Below are 20,294 nucleotides of genomic sequence, written 5' to 3' on the forward strand. Positions count from 1 at the left end.
GCGGAGCCTGTAACCTGAAGCATCTGTAACCCGAGGTACAACTGTACATTGCCCAGCCCTAGCAGCAACTAGATTTTTTTCTCTTCCCATTCCTGGGAGAAAAGCACAGTTTAATGGTGAAGGCTGTCCATTTCAGCAAGGACAAGCAGAATGCAACATGCATACAACTCAATCATGTCTGCACAATAAGGGAAACTGTTCATCTTTTGTAGAACATAAGAACCACACACAGTGTGCTATAGGTGGAACAGGTTTATTCAGAAAGAACAAATTTGTAACAGGATTAAATTATCTTTGCAATAGAATGCAAGTTCTCTCTAATAAAGGTTTTCCTTTCACATTCCCAGAAACCAGACACCCAATAAATATTTCACAATGTTCCATACTAAATCACATTCCTGGCTCCCGCCACTGAATTTCATTTTTTTTTTTTAAATACAAGATTACAAGATGACTTCTGGCAGCCCGAAATTCTGCCCAAAGACTTTTCTCCTCTTTATTCAAGGTATATACAAAATGTTACACAGATACACTATGTACATTCGTGCAAACAGGAGCTCGCAAGCCCACTTTGTAGTGCCAACACAATGCACTGAGGGAGTAACACTGACATCACAGCTGTGCCAATCTCCTGGAAGAGTGCAGTGATTTAAGTCTACAATCGTGCTCTCCTGAAAAACTGGCGAAGGATGAAGCTTACATTTTAAGAAGCTTCCATGTGTGCTTTTCCTTTGGATGGACTTTTTCTAGCAGGTTCTACTGGAAAGAAAGGCTCTGATGAAGATACAACAATCTATTATGTAAGCGACTGGCAAAATGACTTACAAGGAGGTGCAATACAGCAGCAATACCCATCCACCTTGCTAGCACTTTTCACCTCCAGGAAGGACCCTGGTCACAAACAAGCAGCTATGTCACCAGCCAGCTACTTCTGCTGCCTGTATGCAAATGTACAAAGTTATCTCGCATAGATGGCCTCCTAGGTAGGATTCAAGCTAGACATGGGGCAAATCTTTGTCCCTCCCTCATGCACCTGCTCTGAATGCCTTTTTCACTCAACATATGATACACACCCTCCTGCATAGAACTCTCTGGCCTGGTTCTGTATTAGAACCACAGGAGATAAAAAAAATATTTCAAACAACCCTGCTCACTGTTAAAATAATCCACTGCCCAACCAGGAAGAAAGGAGATCCAATTAAAGGTAGTTGAAATTCAAGAGATCAATATAAAAGTATGCTTTTTCAGTGATTTCCTTTAAAAAAGAAGAGGGGAGAAAGGTTTCCCCATCTTTAAAAAAATTAAAACCATCCAACAGAGACAGCAAACTATGTCACCTTCAAAAGCGCAGCCACATTTCCATCCCATCCTCAGATCATCTGCACCAAAAAGCCAGAAGCCAACGCCAAAATGGTAACAGGAGACAGATTCTCCCCCTGAGCTGCCTGTCCCAAGTCATTAGACAAAAAGGAAAATGTTTTGCAGAGCTCTCCGTTTTAAGGAGGGCTAGAGATTAAGATGGCTGTTAAATTTGGGCAGGAGGCCAACTGTGCAATAAAGCAAAAAGACAGAGATCTATGGTAAGGGACAAAGAGGATCCAAACCATCTAAACCTGGAATAAATTAACAGAAAGGTGCTGAGCTGATGGCTACAATGACAAATGGAACAAAAGTCACTGACTGAGGAAACTGACTGGCTGCCTGAAGCAGAAGCCAGGAGAACCAAAGTCTTCTCCTGAACTTCCCATGACAACCCTACATTATCTGCTCAGGAAGAGCAAAAGGGGAAGACTAGCTCAGGATGCCTGGCACTCAAATTCCACTGAGCTCAACCACCATGTGTGACACTTGCTGCAACCGAAGATTACAGGACAGAAAACACGGGGCACTTTACGTCCTTGCAGATTCCATGCCAAGTTACACCACCATGATCTTGACTTCGTCATTCTCATCAGCTCGATAGAAGAAGGGAATGCAGGGGTTCTGCAAGAGGGAGCCCAGCCTGTCCCGGGGGTTTTGAATTTCACGTAGAAGATGCATGATCTGCTTGGCGGTGGGGTCTTGTGAAGCAGGCTGGGGAGCTTTGTTGTCAGTGTGTGATGGGTGGGATTGTGAAGCTGTGGATTCCAGTTCTGGCTCATCTGCCAAACTCACTTCTCGCAACCCTGGGAGGCAAGATAGCAGACACTGTTTAACTTCTAGAGAGAAACTTTTGGTCTCAGTTTTTCCTGGAAGTCTCACACACAAAACCTATAAAACTCTCTCCTCAACCCTAGTGTGTGGTAAATGGTTTCTGTTGCTTGTGGAGAGCAGAAAGTAGTTCTGCCCAAGTTCAAAGAAAGAGACATTTACTGATACTTCTCAAATTCTGGGGCTAAACCAAGACACTGAAATTAAGCTTAGAACTCCCCATGAAGATACAGCAGCTATTTCCCCCACTGGTTGTCACCACTGCTCACCTTCACCATCGGTAGCATTCAGCTCAACGTGCCTCACTGCTGTAAGAGCAGCTTCACTCTTGGGGTCAGACTGGTGATCCACATTTTGAGCCATCTCCATGTATTTTATATACCATTCATTCTTCTCCCCAACCAAGCGCATCACCAACTCCTGGAGCTCCAGTAACTTCATCTGCAATGGAGAGGTATAAAGAGGGAAACGGAATCAGCAAGAGCCACCTGTGTGTCCCACATGCACCATACCACCTCCCATTACAATGAATAGGTTTTCTTCTTCCAATGTCCCTGGAATTGGTTCCTGACAGCTTTTAAAGCATTCAAGCTTCTAGTTCTCAAGGTCCTTAATTTTTCTGCTCATCTATATCGCCTCTGCTTTGCACATGCTCACTGTCACTGTTCTCCTTTGTTTTCTTCCAACATCACCCTCACCTGTGTAGGCATAATGGACCCAAGTGGGTTAGCACCACCAGGAGCACAAAGGCATGAACATTGATTTGCAAAGACTTTTAACCTTGGTGCTCCCAGAAGCAAGTTTCCAGATACATTACTTTCTTTAGAGCTAAAGCAGAAACATTGGAGGTGTGTTCTTCCCCTTCGATCCAGGCTTGTACCACCACTACTTCTTCGTTCTACCTTAATTTACTGTGTAACTGACCAAGTAAAGTCAACTATGTTTTATTTTCATCTGAGGTGCACGATTCTGAATCACCCTTCTTATCAAGCCCAAACCTCTCCTTCCCCTTTGTCTCCTGTTATCTATGTACAGGACACATATAAAAACATAATAAGAGACTGCTGGATGGGTCCTGTTCTCACAGTGGCCAACCAGATGCCTATGGGAAGGACTAAAGTAGGACCTGAGTGGAACAGTTTCCTCCCCACTTGCAATTCCCAACAACTGTCACTTAGGAGCATACCACCTCCAACTGTGGAGGCGGAACACAGCCGTCATACGAATAGCCACTGATAGTCTTGTCCTCCATGAATTTGTCTACTCCTCTTTTAAAGCTCTCCAAGTAATTTAAGAAACCTTTTTGTAAGCAGTGGAAGTGGCTTTGTGCATGCAGGCAGACAAAGGTGTTCAGGAAGGTCACAGATTACAACAACAAACAACAACAACAACAACAACAGGTGCCCAGAGCTCAACAGGAGACCAGTTTACTCCTTTAAATGGGGTGAGCCAGACTCTGCCTGAGGGTCTTCTTCCAGTGTGCCAGGGACTGTCAATAAAGACAGTGGACCGTCCTTCAATCAGAGATCTGCCTCAGTAAGCACTGCAGTCCAGGTGCAGGAGCGAAGGGTGGCTGGTGCCCTCATTAACAGTGTGAAACTCACAATACCCCAACCAACCCGATTCACTCCCTTCCTGAACTGTGTCAGAAAGAGCCCTTGGTGGGAAGGGAGGAGATCCCTTGCTCACCTTCATTTCCTCCTTGTCCTGGGCCAGTCGGCTGATGTACTCCTCTTTCTCCCGGTGGCGCTGCTTTAGGATAGCCCTCTGACTCTGGTACAAGGCAATGTACTCACCTGAAACACAGGAGACACAAGTGAGTCTTAGCAGGTCTGTTCAAAGGGTGGTGCTAAAAGCTCCACATTCACCCTTACATGTACAGTGGTACCTCGGGTTAAGTACTTTATTCGTTCCGGAGGTCCATTCTTAACCTGAAACTGTTCTTAACCTGAAGCACCACTTTAGCTAATGGGGTCTCCCGCTGCTGCCGCGCCGCCGGAGCATGATTTCTGTTCTCATCCTGAAGCAAAGTTCTTAACCTGAAGCACTATTTCTGGGTTAGCAGAGTCTGTAACCTGAAGCGTATGTAACCTGAAGCGTATGTAACCCGAGGTACCACTCTACATGCTTACTATACCAGCAACCATGAAATGGGGTTGTCCCCACCTCCTCTTCTCCTTGAAAAAGAAAACAAGGTAGGCAAAGCTTCTAGTATGTTCTGAAATCTAGCAGAATCCACATGTTGCAATAGGACTTTTGGAAGAAGGGAACAGTTTCCCACCAACAACTTACTGAAGTTTTATAAACATTGAACAAAGATGAAAAACCATAATGCAGCTAAATGTATGTATTCTGCCTTTTACTTTCAGCTAGAAAATGCCATATGAAACAAATCAGCTCAAGAATTCTGAAGTTTAAAGATTTTCCACTATTTCCTTATTTACATGTTTTATTTTGGTAGAAACTAAAAGGAAGAGGAGGAGGGATGCACATAAATAACTCTGCCTGCCTGCTACTACAGGATGCAATGCAAGCTGCAAAATAAGCCCTTTTTGCAGCCTGCACTGCCACATAGTGAGCATAATTATGTGCCCCAAGCAGTGTTTGGTTGGCTTCGGAGTGGGATTGTACCACTTGCATGCCAGTCTTTGTCTGGCTTGATTCATAGCCTGGAGCTCCTCAGAAGACCAAGAGACCTCACAAGCTCCATAATGCCAGAAAGGACATGCAGAAGCAATCATGTCAGCTATCTGTTTCATAGCAGGACCTGGGCTTTCTCCACTGGAAGATCCCACAGAGCTTTCAGGAACACATCAGTTTCCATCCAAGTGGGCTCACTAGTCTTAAGCGAGGGGTGGCCATTGTCAGTCCAAACATAATGGGATAAAGATCTCACCATGACAAGGAAGTAGACTGCACTCCCCCTTATTCTCAGTCTCTCGTATCACTTGGGGCAAAGACTGTATCATGAGTATGCTCTGCATGGTGTGTCAGGCCAAAGACTACTGGAGATAGATCCATAGCTGGCCCAATGGTAGCTACACATGGTTACTGGAGACACCCAGGACAACCACCCTGGTGTTCTCCATCACCTCAGAGATCCCCTTGGCCAGCCCGATCAGGGATGCTACTGGGCAACTGGGTGGCCAGCAGACCAGCAGTAAGTTGAATCTAAACAACACCAGGTACAGACCATCTAAGCCTGTTCCAACATCAAGAGGTTTTCTGGTCAAGGAGATAATGTTTTTATGGACAATATCAACACCTCCCCCTCAACCTCCTGGTAGTATAGCCTAGTGTTGTATCATGTACCCAGGTGGGCATAGCTGGGTAAGGTCAGGTCCACCCAGTTCACTCACCCAAGTCTCAGTAATGCAGGTCAGATCAGCCTGTTCATCTATGATGAATGAACATAGTCTTATTACAGACCAATCTGGCATTCAGTAACAGCATCACAAAACCAGAGGGCTCAGTGGATACGCTACTAGTACTTTCCAAAGGAGAGGACTCGAATGAGGAACACAGATTAAACATCTAGGCCTTGGTACTTGAACGGCATCTTCCTCTGCCCATGACCACTGAGACTGGACAGCATTTTAACAACTCCTGGCTACCTGCACATCCAGACACCCATCATCTATCACAACTGAGAGATTCAGGCCAAAGATAGTAAACTTAAGGCCCATGCCGTGTCCCACAGTCTTGGCCCTACATATCCTGACTGACCCTGGTGAGCTCCTCTTCCCCTGTGGCTCCCCAAAGCGGCAATACCCTTAGGTGTTGTCCCCTTTGGGGATAACCCCGCCTGCCTGTGACAGGGCCTGCTGTTATAATAAGGCAGGCTCTGGACCACATCCACAGTCCAGGTGTTTTCACTCAGCCAACCCTACACTGTAATCAGCACACTTTCTGACATGCAGGCAGGTATCTTACAGGATAAGCAAACTGACACAGGCAAACAGCACCCACTTTTGCTGGCTGAGAGAGCAGACCAGACAGGGACTAGGATGGTGCATACCAGCTGCTTCCTACATACTCTGTAGGTCTGCTCCCAAGACCTTTATTTGGTTGTTTCTGCGTGGGGACACACAGAAGGTAAAATGGTTTAGAAAGGTGGGTGATGAGTAGTAATTCCTAACCACTGGAGGCTGCCTGCATTTTCCTTTGTCTTCATGAGAACTGAGATTTTAAAATGTAAACAAAAGGTCTTCGGGATCCTATGGGAGAATTGCCACATAATCTATTTCAAAGTGTTAGTCACACTTCCCCAGACATCTCACTGAAACGTGGAGAGGGGCACTGAATTCATCTCACCTATAGTGTCCGTTTCTCCAGACAACTGTATACAACGATGTTCCAGTTCTTCCACCCGGTCCTTCAGCTCTGCCCTCTCATGCATCAGGTCTGTGAATCGAGACTAGAAAGCACAACAGCCAGTCATCATTGAAGATGTTAGGGAGACCATGTGGAAGAAGAAACCCAAACCTTCCTGGCGCAGCAGCCAGCACTACCACAGCAATAATCAGCACAAGGGCAGCTTCTCACTGATAGGCAGCAGATAGGCACCATCCCTTGGAAGGTAAAATGATCTTATTTCTAGAAAAGAAAGCTGCAGAAGCCTTCTACCCAAGCAGGTCTGACTGCTTAGGAGGAAAAGCCTGCGGCTGCTTTCCAAGTGAAAAAGTCACTAGAACACTAAAGATTTTTCAGATCAGATCCCTTAAGAACATATATACTCAAAATGTAGTGAGGTGTATCAACAATAAACGAAGTGTGGTTAGGAAGCTTGATTCTTCCACAAACTATCTTTTGATTCCAAAGCAGCATCATTAGTCACTCACCCCCACAAAAGATTGTGACAGGGAGAGAGAAGAGAACCTACATGGTGAAAATCTGATTAAGTGCTAATTATTATAGTGATCTTGGGGAATGGAGGAACTACTATAGCTGTTTGGAAGTCTTACAGTACAAAGACAGCTAAGCCAGTAACAGTCCATCCAACATCACACAGCTCAATAGGCAAAGGCAGGATTGCAAAGGCTCTTCATCAGTGATGGGACCTTCACATGAACATGCTCATAAAGTGCTGAAAGATGTATTGAATTAACTAGCACATGTGCTATTTGTCTGGGTTTGTAGCCAAAAGCATTAAACACGCACCTGCAGCTTCTCCATGGCACTTTTTAAGGCTTCGTGAACCTCACCTGGAACGGAATCTGCAGCAGAATCTGAAAAGGGTCAAGTAATTTGATTAAGCGACTGCAGAAGGAATGGCCTTGTGGTCCAACCTGGCTGGAACCCAAATAGACACCTGAATATGCACATCCACACACAAGAGCACGCTTACCTCCCCCAGATGCAACATGCAGCTGCTGCTCCTTCCTCAGTATGGCAATCTGCTTCAGGAGGCCTCTGCATTGCCTCCTCTCCTCAGACAGTTGCTGCCTCATCTCCTCTCGCTCAGTTTCCGCTTGGGACATAACAGATGTCAAGAAAGCCACCTAAGATGCAATTCCATATGCTGAAGTTTAGCATAAGGGTGTTGTTAAATGTAAAAGATAAAAATATATCCTGGGGACCATTTGAAGAATTATAGCTGTTTTAAATAAGAGAAATAAGTGTACAATCAAACCAATGCTAGCATGTTGCAAGGGGGTTAGAAAGAATTTAAGAAGGTTCATTTTTATCTGTAGCTCATTTCATCAGAGTCATTCTCGTATTTCCACAGCTCTGTAGGCACATTTATGCTTCATTATACCTATGCTCTAAAACTTTGGCTTAGTGTTGGAAAAAATATGCTCCAGGCCTTTTCTTGAGGTGGAGAGGGTCTTTTGAAAGCACAAAAATCACTATACTAAGATACAACTAATACCAATTCAAAACTGTTGGCTTCATAATGCTACCCAATTCTGAAACTCCAGGGCTACTCTTTCCAAGAATTCAGCACATTCTTAGGTTGGCTCTGTAATGCAGAGTGTACTGGCTGTATGTTGGGGAAAGAGGCAGGGACATATTCAATAAGATACCATGAGAAGCCGGCTGCAGAGACTGGAACGTCTGCACTGGTCTTTGTCATCCAGGTGGGCCAGCAAAAATGGAAGTGCCTGGGTTGTAAGGATTGGTAATGCTGAGCATTGTCCTAAGCCCCAAAACTAGAGCCCCCTGGATGTGCCTGTCTGCATCTGCATTCAGAATGATTTCAGTAAATTCAGCATCTCTTGTTTTAGGGACTTTGCCAAGTTGACAGTCAAAAAACACACCCAATTGATAAACCGTTCTGCAAGCCTGCTGAGACACATTACATGTGAAAATAGTCTACAGAGGCCCTTTTTGTCTCTGAAGCTAACCTGTCTGGAACCATCCAGTACTGAAGTGGGAAACTAGTTGGGAATCCAATGTTTACTTGCTCTGGCTTGCTTGGAGGCACACAAGGGGGTGGGAGAACAGAGAGGGAGACACAAGCATAGGCTGAGAAATAATCCAATTTAAAAGCATGGGGAAGTTAATCTACGTTTAATGTCAAGTGAAGATAAATCCAGAAATGCAACACATTTCTAGGAAGCTAGAAGTATTCAGCTGAAAGTCTTTGAACAGAACTTCAGGGCTGCTGCATCTCTGAGCTTCCAAGTTATTCCCTGCCCACCCTTCCTATTCCCCTCACCTCCTGAAGCACTCATGTAAAATCACAAAGACTTGCCAGCCACTCACCATTTCCTCTCTACTTTCAAAATTATCTGGGATGGTAAGGGCAGGAGTCTTCAGCTCTTCAACAGTCTCTTCGGTTTCCACTCCATCCCCTGTGAGCAAAGGAAGACAGCAGAGAGGAGTTAGAACATCCTGCTAGGATCAGCCCCCCTGTGTTCCTGCTAATGGAAAAGACAACTCACCTTGTGCCCTGGGAAGCATCCTTGCATCTAGTTCTGCCATGAGCTGGCTGACCTGAGCCTGCAGCTCCTTGTTTTCTTTGGAAATCATCTCCAGGCTTTCCTTCAAGAAAGAGGCAACAGATGTTTTGGCTGCTTCTTCCACAAAAGTACACTGACCCAACACAACACAAAGGCTTCATGTGATTCCTTTCTACAACTACTGACCCAGAACCGGAAAAACAAACATTTGGAAAGCCCTTCTCATTCCAACATCCAACCACCAGAGTTGGGATTTCCAGTATGTCAGCTCCTACCTCAGGCACTTGTCACCTTGCATCCCACACCCAAGCTCTCACTCAAAGCTGGCAAAGGCCCAATTGCACAATTAGAATTATGCAATACCACACAACTGTACACATGTCAGCATTAATTATTCCTAACACTGAATTGTTTTTCACTTGGTGCATAATTCAGATGACCTGGGCAGCTGCAGCCCAGGACCAAGCAGAACCGAATCCTCCTGGACCTACTCAGTTTTAACCTCCACAGCCCTGCTTACCAGTCCTCCCAAGCTCCAGCTCTTACCTTGGCTTCCTGAAGCTCCTTGAAATGCATCTCCACAGTCACCTTGCCCTGGACCTCTTCGTGCTGCAGCCGATCCATGAGCTGCATCTGAAGAAGGTACTGCTTGTGCAACTCCTCTTTCTCTGTGGCCAGCTGCTGGTATGCTGCAGTGTACTGCTGGAGGTGGGCATAATACTGATCCCGCTGCTCCTGAAGGGCCTGAGCCTCCTGGGTTTTCTGAGCCTCCTAGGATGGGGAGGGAAATAAGTTGGTTACCAAATCAGCAGTCCAGAGTTGGTGCACTCTTCTCTCTCCACACATATAACACACAATCCCCCTTCTCTCCCCCACCTCAGTAGTCTTGGCAATGTATCAATATTGTCCAAAACCAGTCCGAAGTCCACCTCGTGGTAATGGTTTCATAATATTTGATGTGGTGATATATGGTGAACCACAATGCGTGCATGTGCGATGCAAAAATCACAATGTGGGAATTTTTTTTTTTTTGAATCCTTCAGACACCACAGACTGGATTTGAAAAACCAAAGTTACTTCAAAAGGAATGAACATCTCTCTTCCACTCAAGCCAGGCTGCTCTGAATTCTGCTGGGTAGAGAAGCTCTTCCAACACTATTCTTCATTTCAGTCAAATGGCTAAACTATGTAGCCTAACTTCAGGAACTGCAAGAGTAATTTCCTAAGACAATCTCAAGGAAAACAGCTCAGCACTTGAGGAAATGTATGCAAGGAGAAGACCTCACCCCACTGCTTTGTGCCACCTATAGCCCACTGCCCCTGGCCCCACGTGCCCTATTACTGGCTCCCTTCATTCACAGTGGTACCCCAGCCAGAGCATTACCGTTTCCTTGAGCTCTGCCAGCTTCTCTTGCAGCTCTCCAATCTTCTTGGCCAACTCCTTCTTCACATGCTGCTCTGACTGCAAGGCACTCGTCACCTCCATGTTCTCATTGGTCTGTGAAGACATAAGGCAGCCAAATGAGGCAGCGCCACAAATCTCGCTAGTAGTGGTGAAGTACGTATCAGTCTATTGTTATGGAACCTTCTGCATCTCTGTCAGAAATCATAATAGTTTGGGAGCAATCTAAAATAGGGGGTAGGGGATAAAGGAGAAGGAAACCATGGGGGAAAGGCAAAGAGCCTTAAGAGCATTAGACTAAGGATAAAAGTATTTTAACAGGGGGGTTTTAGGCCAGGAAGTTGTGCACAAGTTTCACCCCTGGTTAACAGAAGTACCACCCATAACTCCTCTGCTTTCTGAGCCTTTAAATTTCTAATGTTTAAGCTCCTCCCTCTCTCCCTGAAACTTTAAGGTTCAGATACTTCGCCTGCAAACTAAATATTTCCTATATTAAAACTACACTCATGTATGACTTATTATGAAACCCGTGTACAGCTAGCTAAAATATTTTAGCATACTTGATTGGGCTTCAAAGATAAAGCATACACATTTAGCAACATACATAGAAAAAATTTCAGAAGACTTGCAGGTTTACGCGTGCTGTACTCAGAACAGGGGGCAACCACTGCTCTCCAAACAGAAGGCTACTTCACTTAATGCATAAATACACATGTTTGTGAGCAAGTCATTTCAAGTCTCCCTCTGTAGCCATTAGGGCAATAAGATTGGTTTTTAGATACAGCATAAAGTAAGATCACAGATTTCAGGCAGATGTAGGCAGTCAGCACTAGTCAGAAACAAAAGGAGACTGAAATTGTTGACCATTACGGGACCAAGGAAAAGACACTGGTTCCTCAAGACCAGGCATCAGCAACCTAAGGCCCGTGGGCCAGAAGTGGCCCGTGGAAGTCGTTTGACCGGCCCACGAGCTTCCCCTGAAATGAGCTGCCTGCTCTCGCGCTGCGCTAAACCAGCGAGGTGCCGGAAATCGCAGATGCCGGCAATCACAGGTGTGAGCACTCACAATCCAGCCCACAGAGGGATCTCTGCGGGACTGATCTGGCCCAGGCAAGATAAACCTTGCCAACCCCTGCTCAAGACAAACAGGGAACAGAAACAACAAAGGGAGTAGTGAAACAGTGGAGGAAAGAGAACCTTTGCAGCAATCTACAAGGGTTCCCTGGGTGCTTGATGGCTTCCTTTTAGAGTTCAAACATCCCTAGCACTGGAAGTTTCTGGCTGGATGGCAAAGGGGGCTATTGCCTCTCACCACAAGCAGGAACATACCAGTTTGACAAAGCCATTCTGCAGCTCTGCCAGCTGCTCCTTGAGCTCCCGGTTCTGAGTCATGGCTCGGCTGATGGTTGCCTTGTCACTCTGCATGTTCTCCAGGATCTGCTGCCTGTCCACAGCCTCCTCGCTGTAGCGCTGCACTGTCTTTTCCAACTCCTGCAGCTGCTCCTCCTTCTCCTGATTGAGGCGGCTCAGCTGCTCATTGTCCCGCATCTGGGCTTGGCACTGCCCACGAAGCTCCTCCTTCTCCTCCTGCAACCGAGTGAGCTCTTCTTGCAAGCGCAGCTCAGCTTCTGTGGGCCCCGAATGGGGGGCAGGATCACTTTCCAGGGGCTTCACTACTAGAAGGTCAAGTTAGAGAGGCAGACTGTTCATGGCCAACTTAAGGAACAAAAGCAGTGCCTAGGTGAGGAGTACAGAGCCTTCTTCCATGGCTTACTCCCCCCCCCCCCACCAAGCACACACAACTCAGGCACTCCCCCCCCCCATTGCTCAGGTGCTGATAATGGAAGTGAGCCTGGCCAAAGGGGTGGGGCTGGGTCAGCTCCCTTTGCCCCTTCAATTGGACCTCAGCTTTCTATGTGATTGTGGCACATTCAAATTTAACACACACAAACTTGGTAGTCTGGCCATGTTGTTGTTCAAGAAAAACCATAAAAGGGTGGAGAATTAGCTTGACCAAAAGGTCCCTTTTGTTGCCTTAAACCAGTGATGGCCAAACTTGGCCCTCCAGCTGTTTTGAGACTACAATTCCCATCATCCCTGACCACTGGTCCTGTTAGCTAGGGATGACGGGAGCTGTAGTCCAAAAACAGCTGGAGGGCCAAGTTTGGCCATCGCAGCCTTAAACAAAAGGCAAGCCCAAATCTGCCATGGAGTGTTCACTCCACAGGAAGCAGGGACAAATCAAGGTGCTTTAACACATGTGTGTCTACAGGATTCATGCAGGTGTAAACACATTTGCTGCAGGAACACTTGACATCTGAAGGTGTACACTTAAGAATGGAATGTGGGGGAGAGAAATGTTGGTCAATCCTCTGCAAAAGGATTAAGAGGAGAGCCTCTACTGATAAGATGGGGGAAATTGAACCAGGCAACTAATGCAGTCTTTCCTATCACCTGCAACCAGATCCATATACAGTGGTACCTTGGTTTTCAAACTTCTCCATTGATGAACATTTTGGTTTTTGAACGTGCCTCAGAAGTCGAATGGCTTCCGCTGAGTGTATATGTTATTATTCTCAATTTTCTCTATTAAATTTGCAGACCACCCTTTGCACTTCGGTTTTGGAACGTTTTGGAACTCGAACGGTCTTCCAGAACGGATTATGTTCGAAAACCAAGGTACCACTGTATAAGTATGTTTAAAGGAGTAGCCAGGAATTGATGGTTGGAACTTTTGCATATCACTGTGCTACAGCACAGAGTAAAAAGACAGGGGATTGAACAGGTGAGCTTGTGTGGAACAGAGTATGTTTAGGGGGTAAAGGTAATGACAAACTATGCAAGAAGGTCTTGCTTTAAGCTGCAGTTTCTGAACACTGAACCTTACCGGACTGACTGCTGATCAACTCTGACAGATTGGCTTCCAGCTCCTGAATTCGTGTTGTACTCAGGTCCTTTTCTTCTGTCAGAGCCTGGACCTACACCACAGGAATTGGAAAGGGAAGACTAGTGTTGCTAACCTTCCATGTCTTTCATGCAGAAAGTAAATCTCTCCGTTGTTATATTACCAGGAAGATATCTGCCTGCTATTTAGTGCAGGAGAACCTGTCCTTACCTGGTCAGAAAGCAACTGTACTCGTTGCTGCCAGATTCCCCCTTCTTCTTTCAGCTTGTGCACATACTGATCCCGTTCAGTCTGCAGTTGCTGGATTGACTCAGACATCTGCTCAGCAAGCAAAGAGAAAAAAGAAAGCATGAGCCAAATATTGTGAATAAAGAAAACACGCTTCCTGGGAATGAAGCTAAGGCACTCTTCTATGAAGGCCACATCCCAAAACCCATGGCAGAGGGGCCTACCTGGGCAGTTTGTGTTTCTAGGTTTGCTCTTTCTTCCAGTGCCATTTGCAGCTGTTGAGTGGCATCTGGGATTCCTGGCTGGTTTGCAAACTGGTAAGAGAATCAAACAAATGGTTATGGTAAACATTGAAATCCCTTGCCACTTTTCATTCATTCATTCCTCCCCACCCCAGAAGTCCACAAGAGGATGCTTCTACAGTGCCTTTTAATCTAGCTCATGGATTATAGACAAAGGGTTAACATGTCTATTTTTTTGTGGGGGGGGGGGGAGAGAGAGAATAGCCAGAATTGCATTTCCCCCCCTACTTAAGCACAAGGGAAAATCTTCATAAGGAAATTAGTTAAAATTAGCTTTCCTTTTTCAAGCTTCCAAGTTTCTAGCACTTATGGCTATAGAACAGATGCTGGGATTGAATGCCATGGATTGCAACTTCAAAGGTCATCATAGCTCTTTCATCCTTGGCTACTACCCTCTCCCCCACACCTAGTAATCTACATTTTAATCCACATGCCCTCCCTTCTCTCTGCAATCCAGTACCCACAAGTGCAAATGCTTTGAAAAAGTGGATAAATAGCAACAATGTGATACAAGCTCCGCCCAAGGCATGATGGAGAGCAGCAATGGCTGGGAAAAGATAGACATTATATTTTATAAGGACAGGAAGGAACACCACGGACAGAATAATTGTCACACACAGGAGGAATAAGGATATAGATTGAATGCTTCACCTATAGATTTATAGTCATTTAAAGTGTCAATATGAATGGATGTTAATATTGCAGTTGTTGTATAAGGGATTGCTATTTTGACTGGAGTGTAAATGAGATGAATAAGATTTCTGAATGCAGAAATAAAGTAAATCGTCAAACCATCAATTCTAGCATGCAGGAGGCCACTTAAATTATAGGATTTGGCATCTGAATGATTGGGATTAGTAATTGTATTATAATTTGGCATTGTTATAATGAGGCTATTATTGGATTATTGTAACTGAAAACTAATAAAAGTATTATTAAAAAAAGAGAAAGAGAAAAAGTGGATAAATATGCTGAGTGAAGCTCTCCATTTGGGGGTGCAGAGTAAAAAGAACTCCACTTAAGATGTACATCCATATCAGCTTGAAATAAGAATAATTTCTCACAAGAGCAGTCGCTTCCCTCAGAACCTTCAAGGAACACAACCTCTAGGCAAGGATAGGGAAACTGTGGCCCTCCAGATGTTGCTGGACACACATCATACCTATTGGTCATGTGAGCTGAGGCATTAATGGGTCAAGAAGCCCTAGTAGAATAAAAAGCTAGTCAAATGCCAGGCTTCCTTTCAATGCTCAGAAGTGCTTCCTAAAGACCATTCCTCAAATTTAAAAGAATACCATGCTAAGCGCTGGGAGTGAGGAGTAGCTTTATTCAGAACCCTTCCACAACTGTATGACATGCTGCGCTGCAAGAGGCAGCAGTATTCCCAGCGACCTAACCATCACCTGCTGAATCATCAGTTCCGCCATCTCCAGTTTCTTGTGCAAATCCTCCACGTCCAGTTTCATCGCTGAGTTTTCAGAGATCAAGGTGTGCAGCTTCTCAGACAGTTCAGAGTTTTGCTGCTTGAATTCTTCACTGTTTTTACTACAGGAGGGGGGGGGGAAACAAGAAGTAGGTATCCTTCAGGATGGACTACTAATACGTTTTATGTGGGGCTGCCCTTGCTAGTGATCCAAAAGTTGCAACTAGTGCAGAATGCAGTAGCAAGGGTTTCAATGGGCCAATCCTATATAACTCCTATTCTGAAACAGCTGCACTGGTTGCCAGTTGCCTCCCACATTTTAATAGTCATTTAAAGTTGGTATGCATTCCCCAGGTGCAGCTTTTCATGAAAGGCTGAAAAAGCCACAGCTACCAAAATATCTTCTACAACACAACTATTACAAATAAAAAAAGCCCCACCTGCTCATGGAAACTCCATCAGAGGCAGCAGAGAAAAAGTTGCCTTATCCCAGTGTAGACCATTGGGTCCAGCTAGCCCACTAGTATCTTCTCTGATAAGCAGCAGCTCTCCAGAGATTTAAGTAAAGGATCTTTCCTATCCCCCAACCCTTTTAACTAGGGGTCTTCTGCAAGGAAAGCATGTCGTGGGCATGGCTGTGTTCCAATCCTTACATTTGGCCAGCATCATCACAGTTGTGTCAAGGCTATGAGATAGCAGCTTGCTGAGAAATCTGATGCAGCATAGGAACTAATGGGGTGTGCTAGGAGACCCTAGCTCAAATCTCACATTTGTCATATATTCATCTAAAATCAGTCCTTAAACTATTTTACAATATTTCTTCTGCCCTTACGCCAAGGCACTTAGGCTCATGGCTCCTTCATACCCATCCCCACATTCACTCTCACAACCACCCTGTGAAGTAGGTTAGGCTAGTGGGTTAATAGAAGAGAGGGAAGTGCTATGGAAGTCATCCACTTTCGGAAGTAGAAAAACTGGATAATCATGTTGCGGGGAAAATAACAAACCCCACCTTTGCTTGTAGACTTCCAGTTTCAGGGCATCTCGTTCCTTTGCCAGCTCTTTATTATGCTGCCAACAACAACAAACACAGAAATCAGTGAGGGAGCTTAGGGTTCTTGGATCTTGGAATTACGCAGTGCAGTTCAGAATCACTAACTTTTTAGCATCCACTGTTTAGGGAGAACAACACCCCCCAGGAAGCCCATTGTTAAGGGCTCCCTCAAACCTGGAACAGTCCCTGAAGCCTTCAGTGGACTTACATAATTCAGCCAGATACTATTAATAGCTTATTAAGAGATACCACGAATAAATATTACACGTTAAAGGCAATTAAGTGAGAGCCAGTCTCTGAAAAAGACCTAAACCTATAGCCTTAGGAAATAGGGTGGAAATCCCACAATGGCATGAAGACTCATAATCTTTCTACTTTTTTATTTTGAACCCTTTAAGCATTTTGTCTGTTTGTTGGTGACTGCACTTTCAAACATACCTCTGCAACCATGAGGAATGAAGATTTGCTTGTTTCCAAAAACTAAGAATAAGTGAGCATGTCATACATCCATACAGTTGTCCTTCATAGACAAATGGTCCCCCAGTGCAACCCTCCCCACCTGCCAATATCTCCAAAAATACGTTAAGTTTGCAACCCACTCAAGTTGCGCCATTGCTCTAAAACAGACTTGTAGACTATATTGTTATTCTAGTCACACGTTCGGGTTATTTTTAGCAGAGATCTCTCCATCCACCAAACATAAACCACAGGAAGCTAAAAACAATAATTTGCAGGTTTGAGTTCTTTTGAAGCAAAATGCAGACTGCCAAGACCACCTCTCTGTAGCACTATCACCTGTATACCAAATGAAACCATAGGATATGTCTGCCTATGACCCAAAATAGCATCTGACACAAAGTTTTGGTTCTATCTGCACAGAGAGACTCTACACTTGACATCAGTAATTAGACTTGAGACTGAGATGGAGACAGTGGGATGGTTGACAATGCCAAAATGAACCACTGAATGAGAATAATGCCCCTGGGTCTCACTGACAGACAGGCCATTTGGCAAAGCTAACAAAGTGCCAAGCGTATTAATCCAAACAAAACCAACAGGCACTCTCATTTCATTCCACACCCATCCACCCACCCACCTGAGGTGTCTACTGGAATTTTGTGAACACCTGGGGGCAGAATGTAGTCCAGCCTCCCAAAGGAGGAAGCACCAAATGTAAGAGATAATAGAAAGAATGAAATATAGGGAATTTTTACTTTGTCTGTCTGCTTCTGCTGTGTAGAGAGGGAGGAAAGGGTGTGCTCCAGCTCAGATATCCTCTGACGAGAAGACTGAACCCGTGCAGCAAGGTCCTCTGCTTCTCCTGCCCAAGTAAAACAAGGTTATGTTGCAATGGAACCCAACAAGCAAAGTGGCAGGAGTGGACCATCACTTTATGCTCCAACCCCCAATGACAATCAGCCATCAACTGAATCTACCCAAGATTTATCATGCTCCAATATTTCTCAGGGTTACCCATCCCTGGCTATTGCTGGATTAGATGTTTTAGAAGCTGTCTGGAAAACAGCAAGTGGTGCAAAATGCAGCAGCATGGCTACATAAAATACTGAAATATAACTCTCCGTCCCTTCCCACAAACAAGAAAAATAAGTAAATGTACAATTACCCTCACCAGTTGCTCACTTTTATTTCGGTTAACATAAAAACTTTACTTAGCATAAAAACAGCAAATAAACATGAGAGCAACAGATTCTAAGGCAGTTAGTACGAACATAGTTTTCTGCTTATTTGGCTTGACTCATTTCAATGGGTCAGATTCTAAATATGTGATAACTTGCCCCCATTTTTCCATAACACAATCAGATTTGTATCTCCTTTATTATGTCAGAATTTGCTATGCTAATGTATTCATAATTAATACATACCCTTGTATAGGCTTTTTTACAGAAGCATTTTGGAATATAAGAGAATTGTGAAAGGGTCAGAACTTAACTGATTTCATAATTTTCATAATGCTAGGCCCAGTATACTAGTATTTTTACTTTCTTGTCTTTGACCTATCTCCATCTGTTTTATTATTTTATTGTTTCCAAAGGATTACTGAGGAAGGTTTCAAACAGTCTATTTCCAGGAAGTCTACAGAAGCTTATATGCCCACTTCTCCCAATGCCTAGAGCACCTACCGCCACAGCCAAACCACAGGCCAAATGACGAAATCGTTTTGCTGTGTCACTGAATCAACGGCATAACTGCCTCCTGAGTCCAAAGCTTACCAAAAATGTTTCATTTAAGTCAACTGGTGCATTTTCAAGAACATCACCTAATTTGTTAGCCAGAAGGCTTAGGGTGTTGCCTACCTGCTTTCTGACGAGCGGCCTGCTGCGTATGTGCAAGGGCTGTCTGCAGCTCAGATTTCTCAGAAACTAGGATTCCTATCGTCTGAATGTGGACCTTCAAAGCACAGAACAACTGGATTAAAGGAGAACTTCCTGCCTAGAATTCCTATGTCATAACAACCACTGAAAGGATAAGTAACTAGAAGCAGAAATAGACAAATTGCCACACATGAACTTCAGTGTGCAGTCAGAAAATGTTAATTGGGGGCTGATGTACGATATAGAGTTTACCTGTAACTGTTCTCGCAATGCTGCTTGTTCCTTTGAAAATTTCTGCTCAAACCCCTTCTTTTCCTGTGAAAACATGACATAGAAATAGCAACATCAAAACCATATTAGATGTACAATCTTCCTCTTATATGACCAATATTCATTCTAAACATTAAGGTCTCACGCGTACTGTCTACCCACTGCAGCTGCACATAAGCCCTAGTGCAGGAGTATAGAACTAGATTCAGCCAGTGGGCCAGATTCTTCCCCCACCCCTGCAGCCCAAGACTGACAAGTGGATGGGATCACCCACCTGCCACCTGATATCAGGTGACCTGTTCCCCTGCATGCAGTGTGAGGTGCTTTGATGCCCTGACAGTCAGCTAAAGGTAAAGGTAAAGGGACCCCTGACCATTAGGTCCAGTCGTGGCCGACTCTGGGGTTGCGGCGCTCATCTCGCTTTATTGGCCGAGGGAGCCGGCGTGCAGCTTCCGGGTCATGTGGCCAGCATGACTAAGCCGCTTCTGGCGAACCAGAGCAGCGCATGGAAACGCCGTTTACCTTCCCGCCGGAGCAGTACCTATTTATCTACTTGCACTTTGACGTGCTTTCAAACTGCTAGGTGGGCAGGAGCTGGGACCGAGCAACAGGAGCTCACCCCTTTGCAGGGATTCGAACCGCCGACCTTCCGATCGGCAAGCCCTAGGCTCTGTGGTTTAACCCACAGCGCCACCCGCATCCCTGACAGTCAGCTGGCCAGCAACAATTATCCAATGATTGTCCCAAGCTCTTTTTGTCTCAGCCAGATCTCTACCTACCCCACACCTGAAGTTGTATATAAAGTCAGGCATAGGGCACATGGGCGTGGCTTGGCCAAAATGGCCTAGCTGGATGTGATGAAAAGCTCAGGTTACCAGAGTCTGGTGATGATGTGCCACAGAATTCCACAAGAGTGGTGTAGCTGGGCTGGATACTCACTCTGTTTGGCTGTGAGTACAGCTAGCCGGGGGGGTGGGGGGGGTGGAAAAAGTACTTTGTGAGGTAAAAAGAAAAATCAGTTGAGAGTTGGGTTCCTGACATTCAGCTGGAAAGTGATAAAGCCTCTGAGTAAGCAATTTTTTAAAAAACATGAATGGAACTTCTGAGTAGACAGGTGTAGGACTGCACTGTAAATTAGCTCAGTCTACGAAGAGTCGGACACGACTAAATGACTAAACAACAACAACAACAACAACAACAACAACAACAACTGCTTTTTACGGGGTTGGATGTTAGAGCCAGCATTGTGAACCCCAAAACAACAAAAATGGAAGATACTTCA

At 45.0% G+C, this 20,294-nt stretch overlaps 1 protein-coding gene across 6 annotated transcripts in view; it reads right to left on the reverse strand.

Annotated features, from left to right (window-relative positions):
- Positions 1–237: 237 nt before the first annotated feature.
- GOLGA2 (golgin A2) overlaps positions 238–20,294 on the reverse strand; it is a 50,424-nt gene continuing 30,367 nt past the window's right edge. For all 6 annotated transcript variants that reach the window (XM_080990858.1, XM_080990855.1, XM_080990853.1 and 3 more), the window contains 19 exons: positions 18,995–19,057; positions 18,725–18,818; positions 17,624–17,730; positions 16,368–16,426; positions 15,336–15,477; positions 13,855–13,944; positions 13,613–13,720; positions 13,385–13,475; positions 11,827–12,173; positions 10,480–10,593; positions 9,642–9,866; positions 9,078–9,177; positions 8,899–8,987; positions 7,538–7,691; positions 7,351–7,418; positions 6,505–6,607; positions 3,880–3,986; positions 2,460–2,631; positions 238–2,165 (listed from right to left, as the gene is read on the reverse strand). In XM_080990858.1, the coding sequence (XP_080846984.1) occupies positions 1,918–2,165; positions 2,460–2,631; positions 3,880–3,986; positions 6,505–6,607; positions 7,351–7,418; positions 7,538–7,691; positions 8,899–8,987; positions 9,078–9,177; positions 9,642–9,866; positions 10,480–10,593; positions 11,827–12,173; positions 13,385–13,475; positions 13,613–13,720; positions 13,855–13,944; positions 15,336–15,477; positions 16,368–16,426; positions 17,624–17,730; positions 18,725–18,818; positions 18,995–19,057 (2,481 nt within the window). In that variant the 3' untranslated portion in view covers positions 238–1,917. The remainder of the gene's footprint in view (positions 2,166–2,459; positions 2,632–3,879; positions 3,987–6,504; positions 6,608–7,350; positions 7,419–7,537; positions 7,692–8,898; positions 8,988–9,077; positions 9,178–9,641; positions 9,867–10,479; positions 10,594–11,826; positions 12,174–13,384; positions 13,476–13,612; positions 13,721–13,854; positions 13,945–15,335; positions 15,478–16,367; positions 16,427–17,623; positions 17,731–18,724; positions 18,819–18,994; positions 19,058–20,294) is intronic.

This window comes from Podarcis pityusensis (genome assembly GCF_964106645.2).
Source record: "Podarcis pityusensis genome assembly, chromosome: Z".
Lineage (NCBI taxonomy): Eukaryota > Metazoa > Chordata > Lepidosauria > Squamata > Lacertidae > Podarcis > Podarcis pityusensis.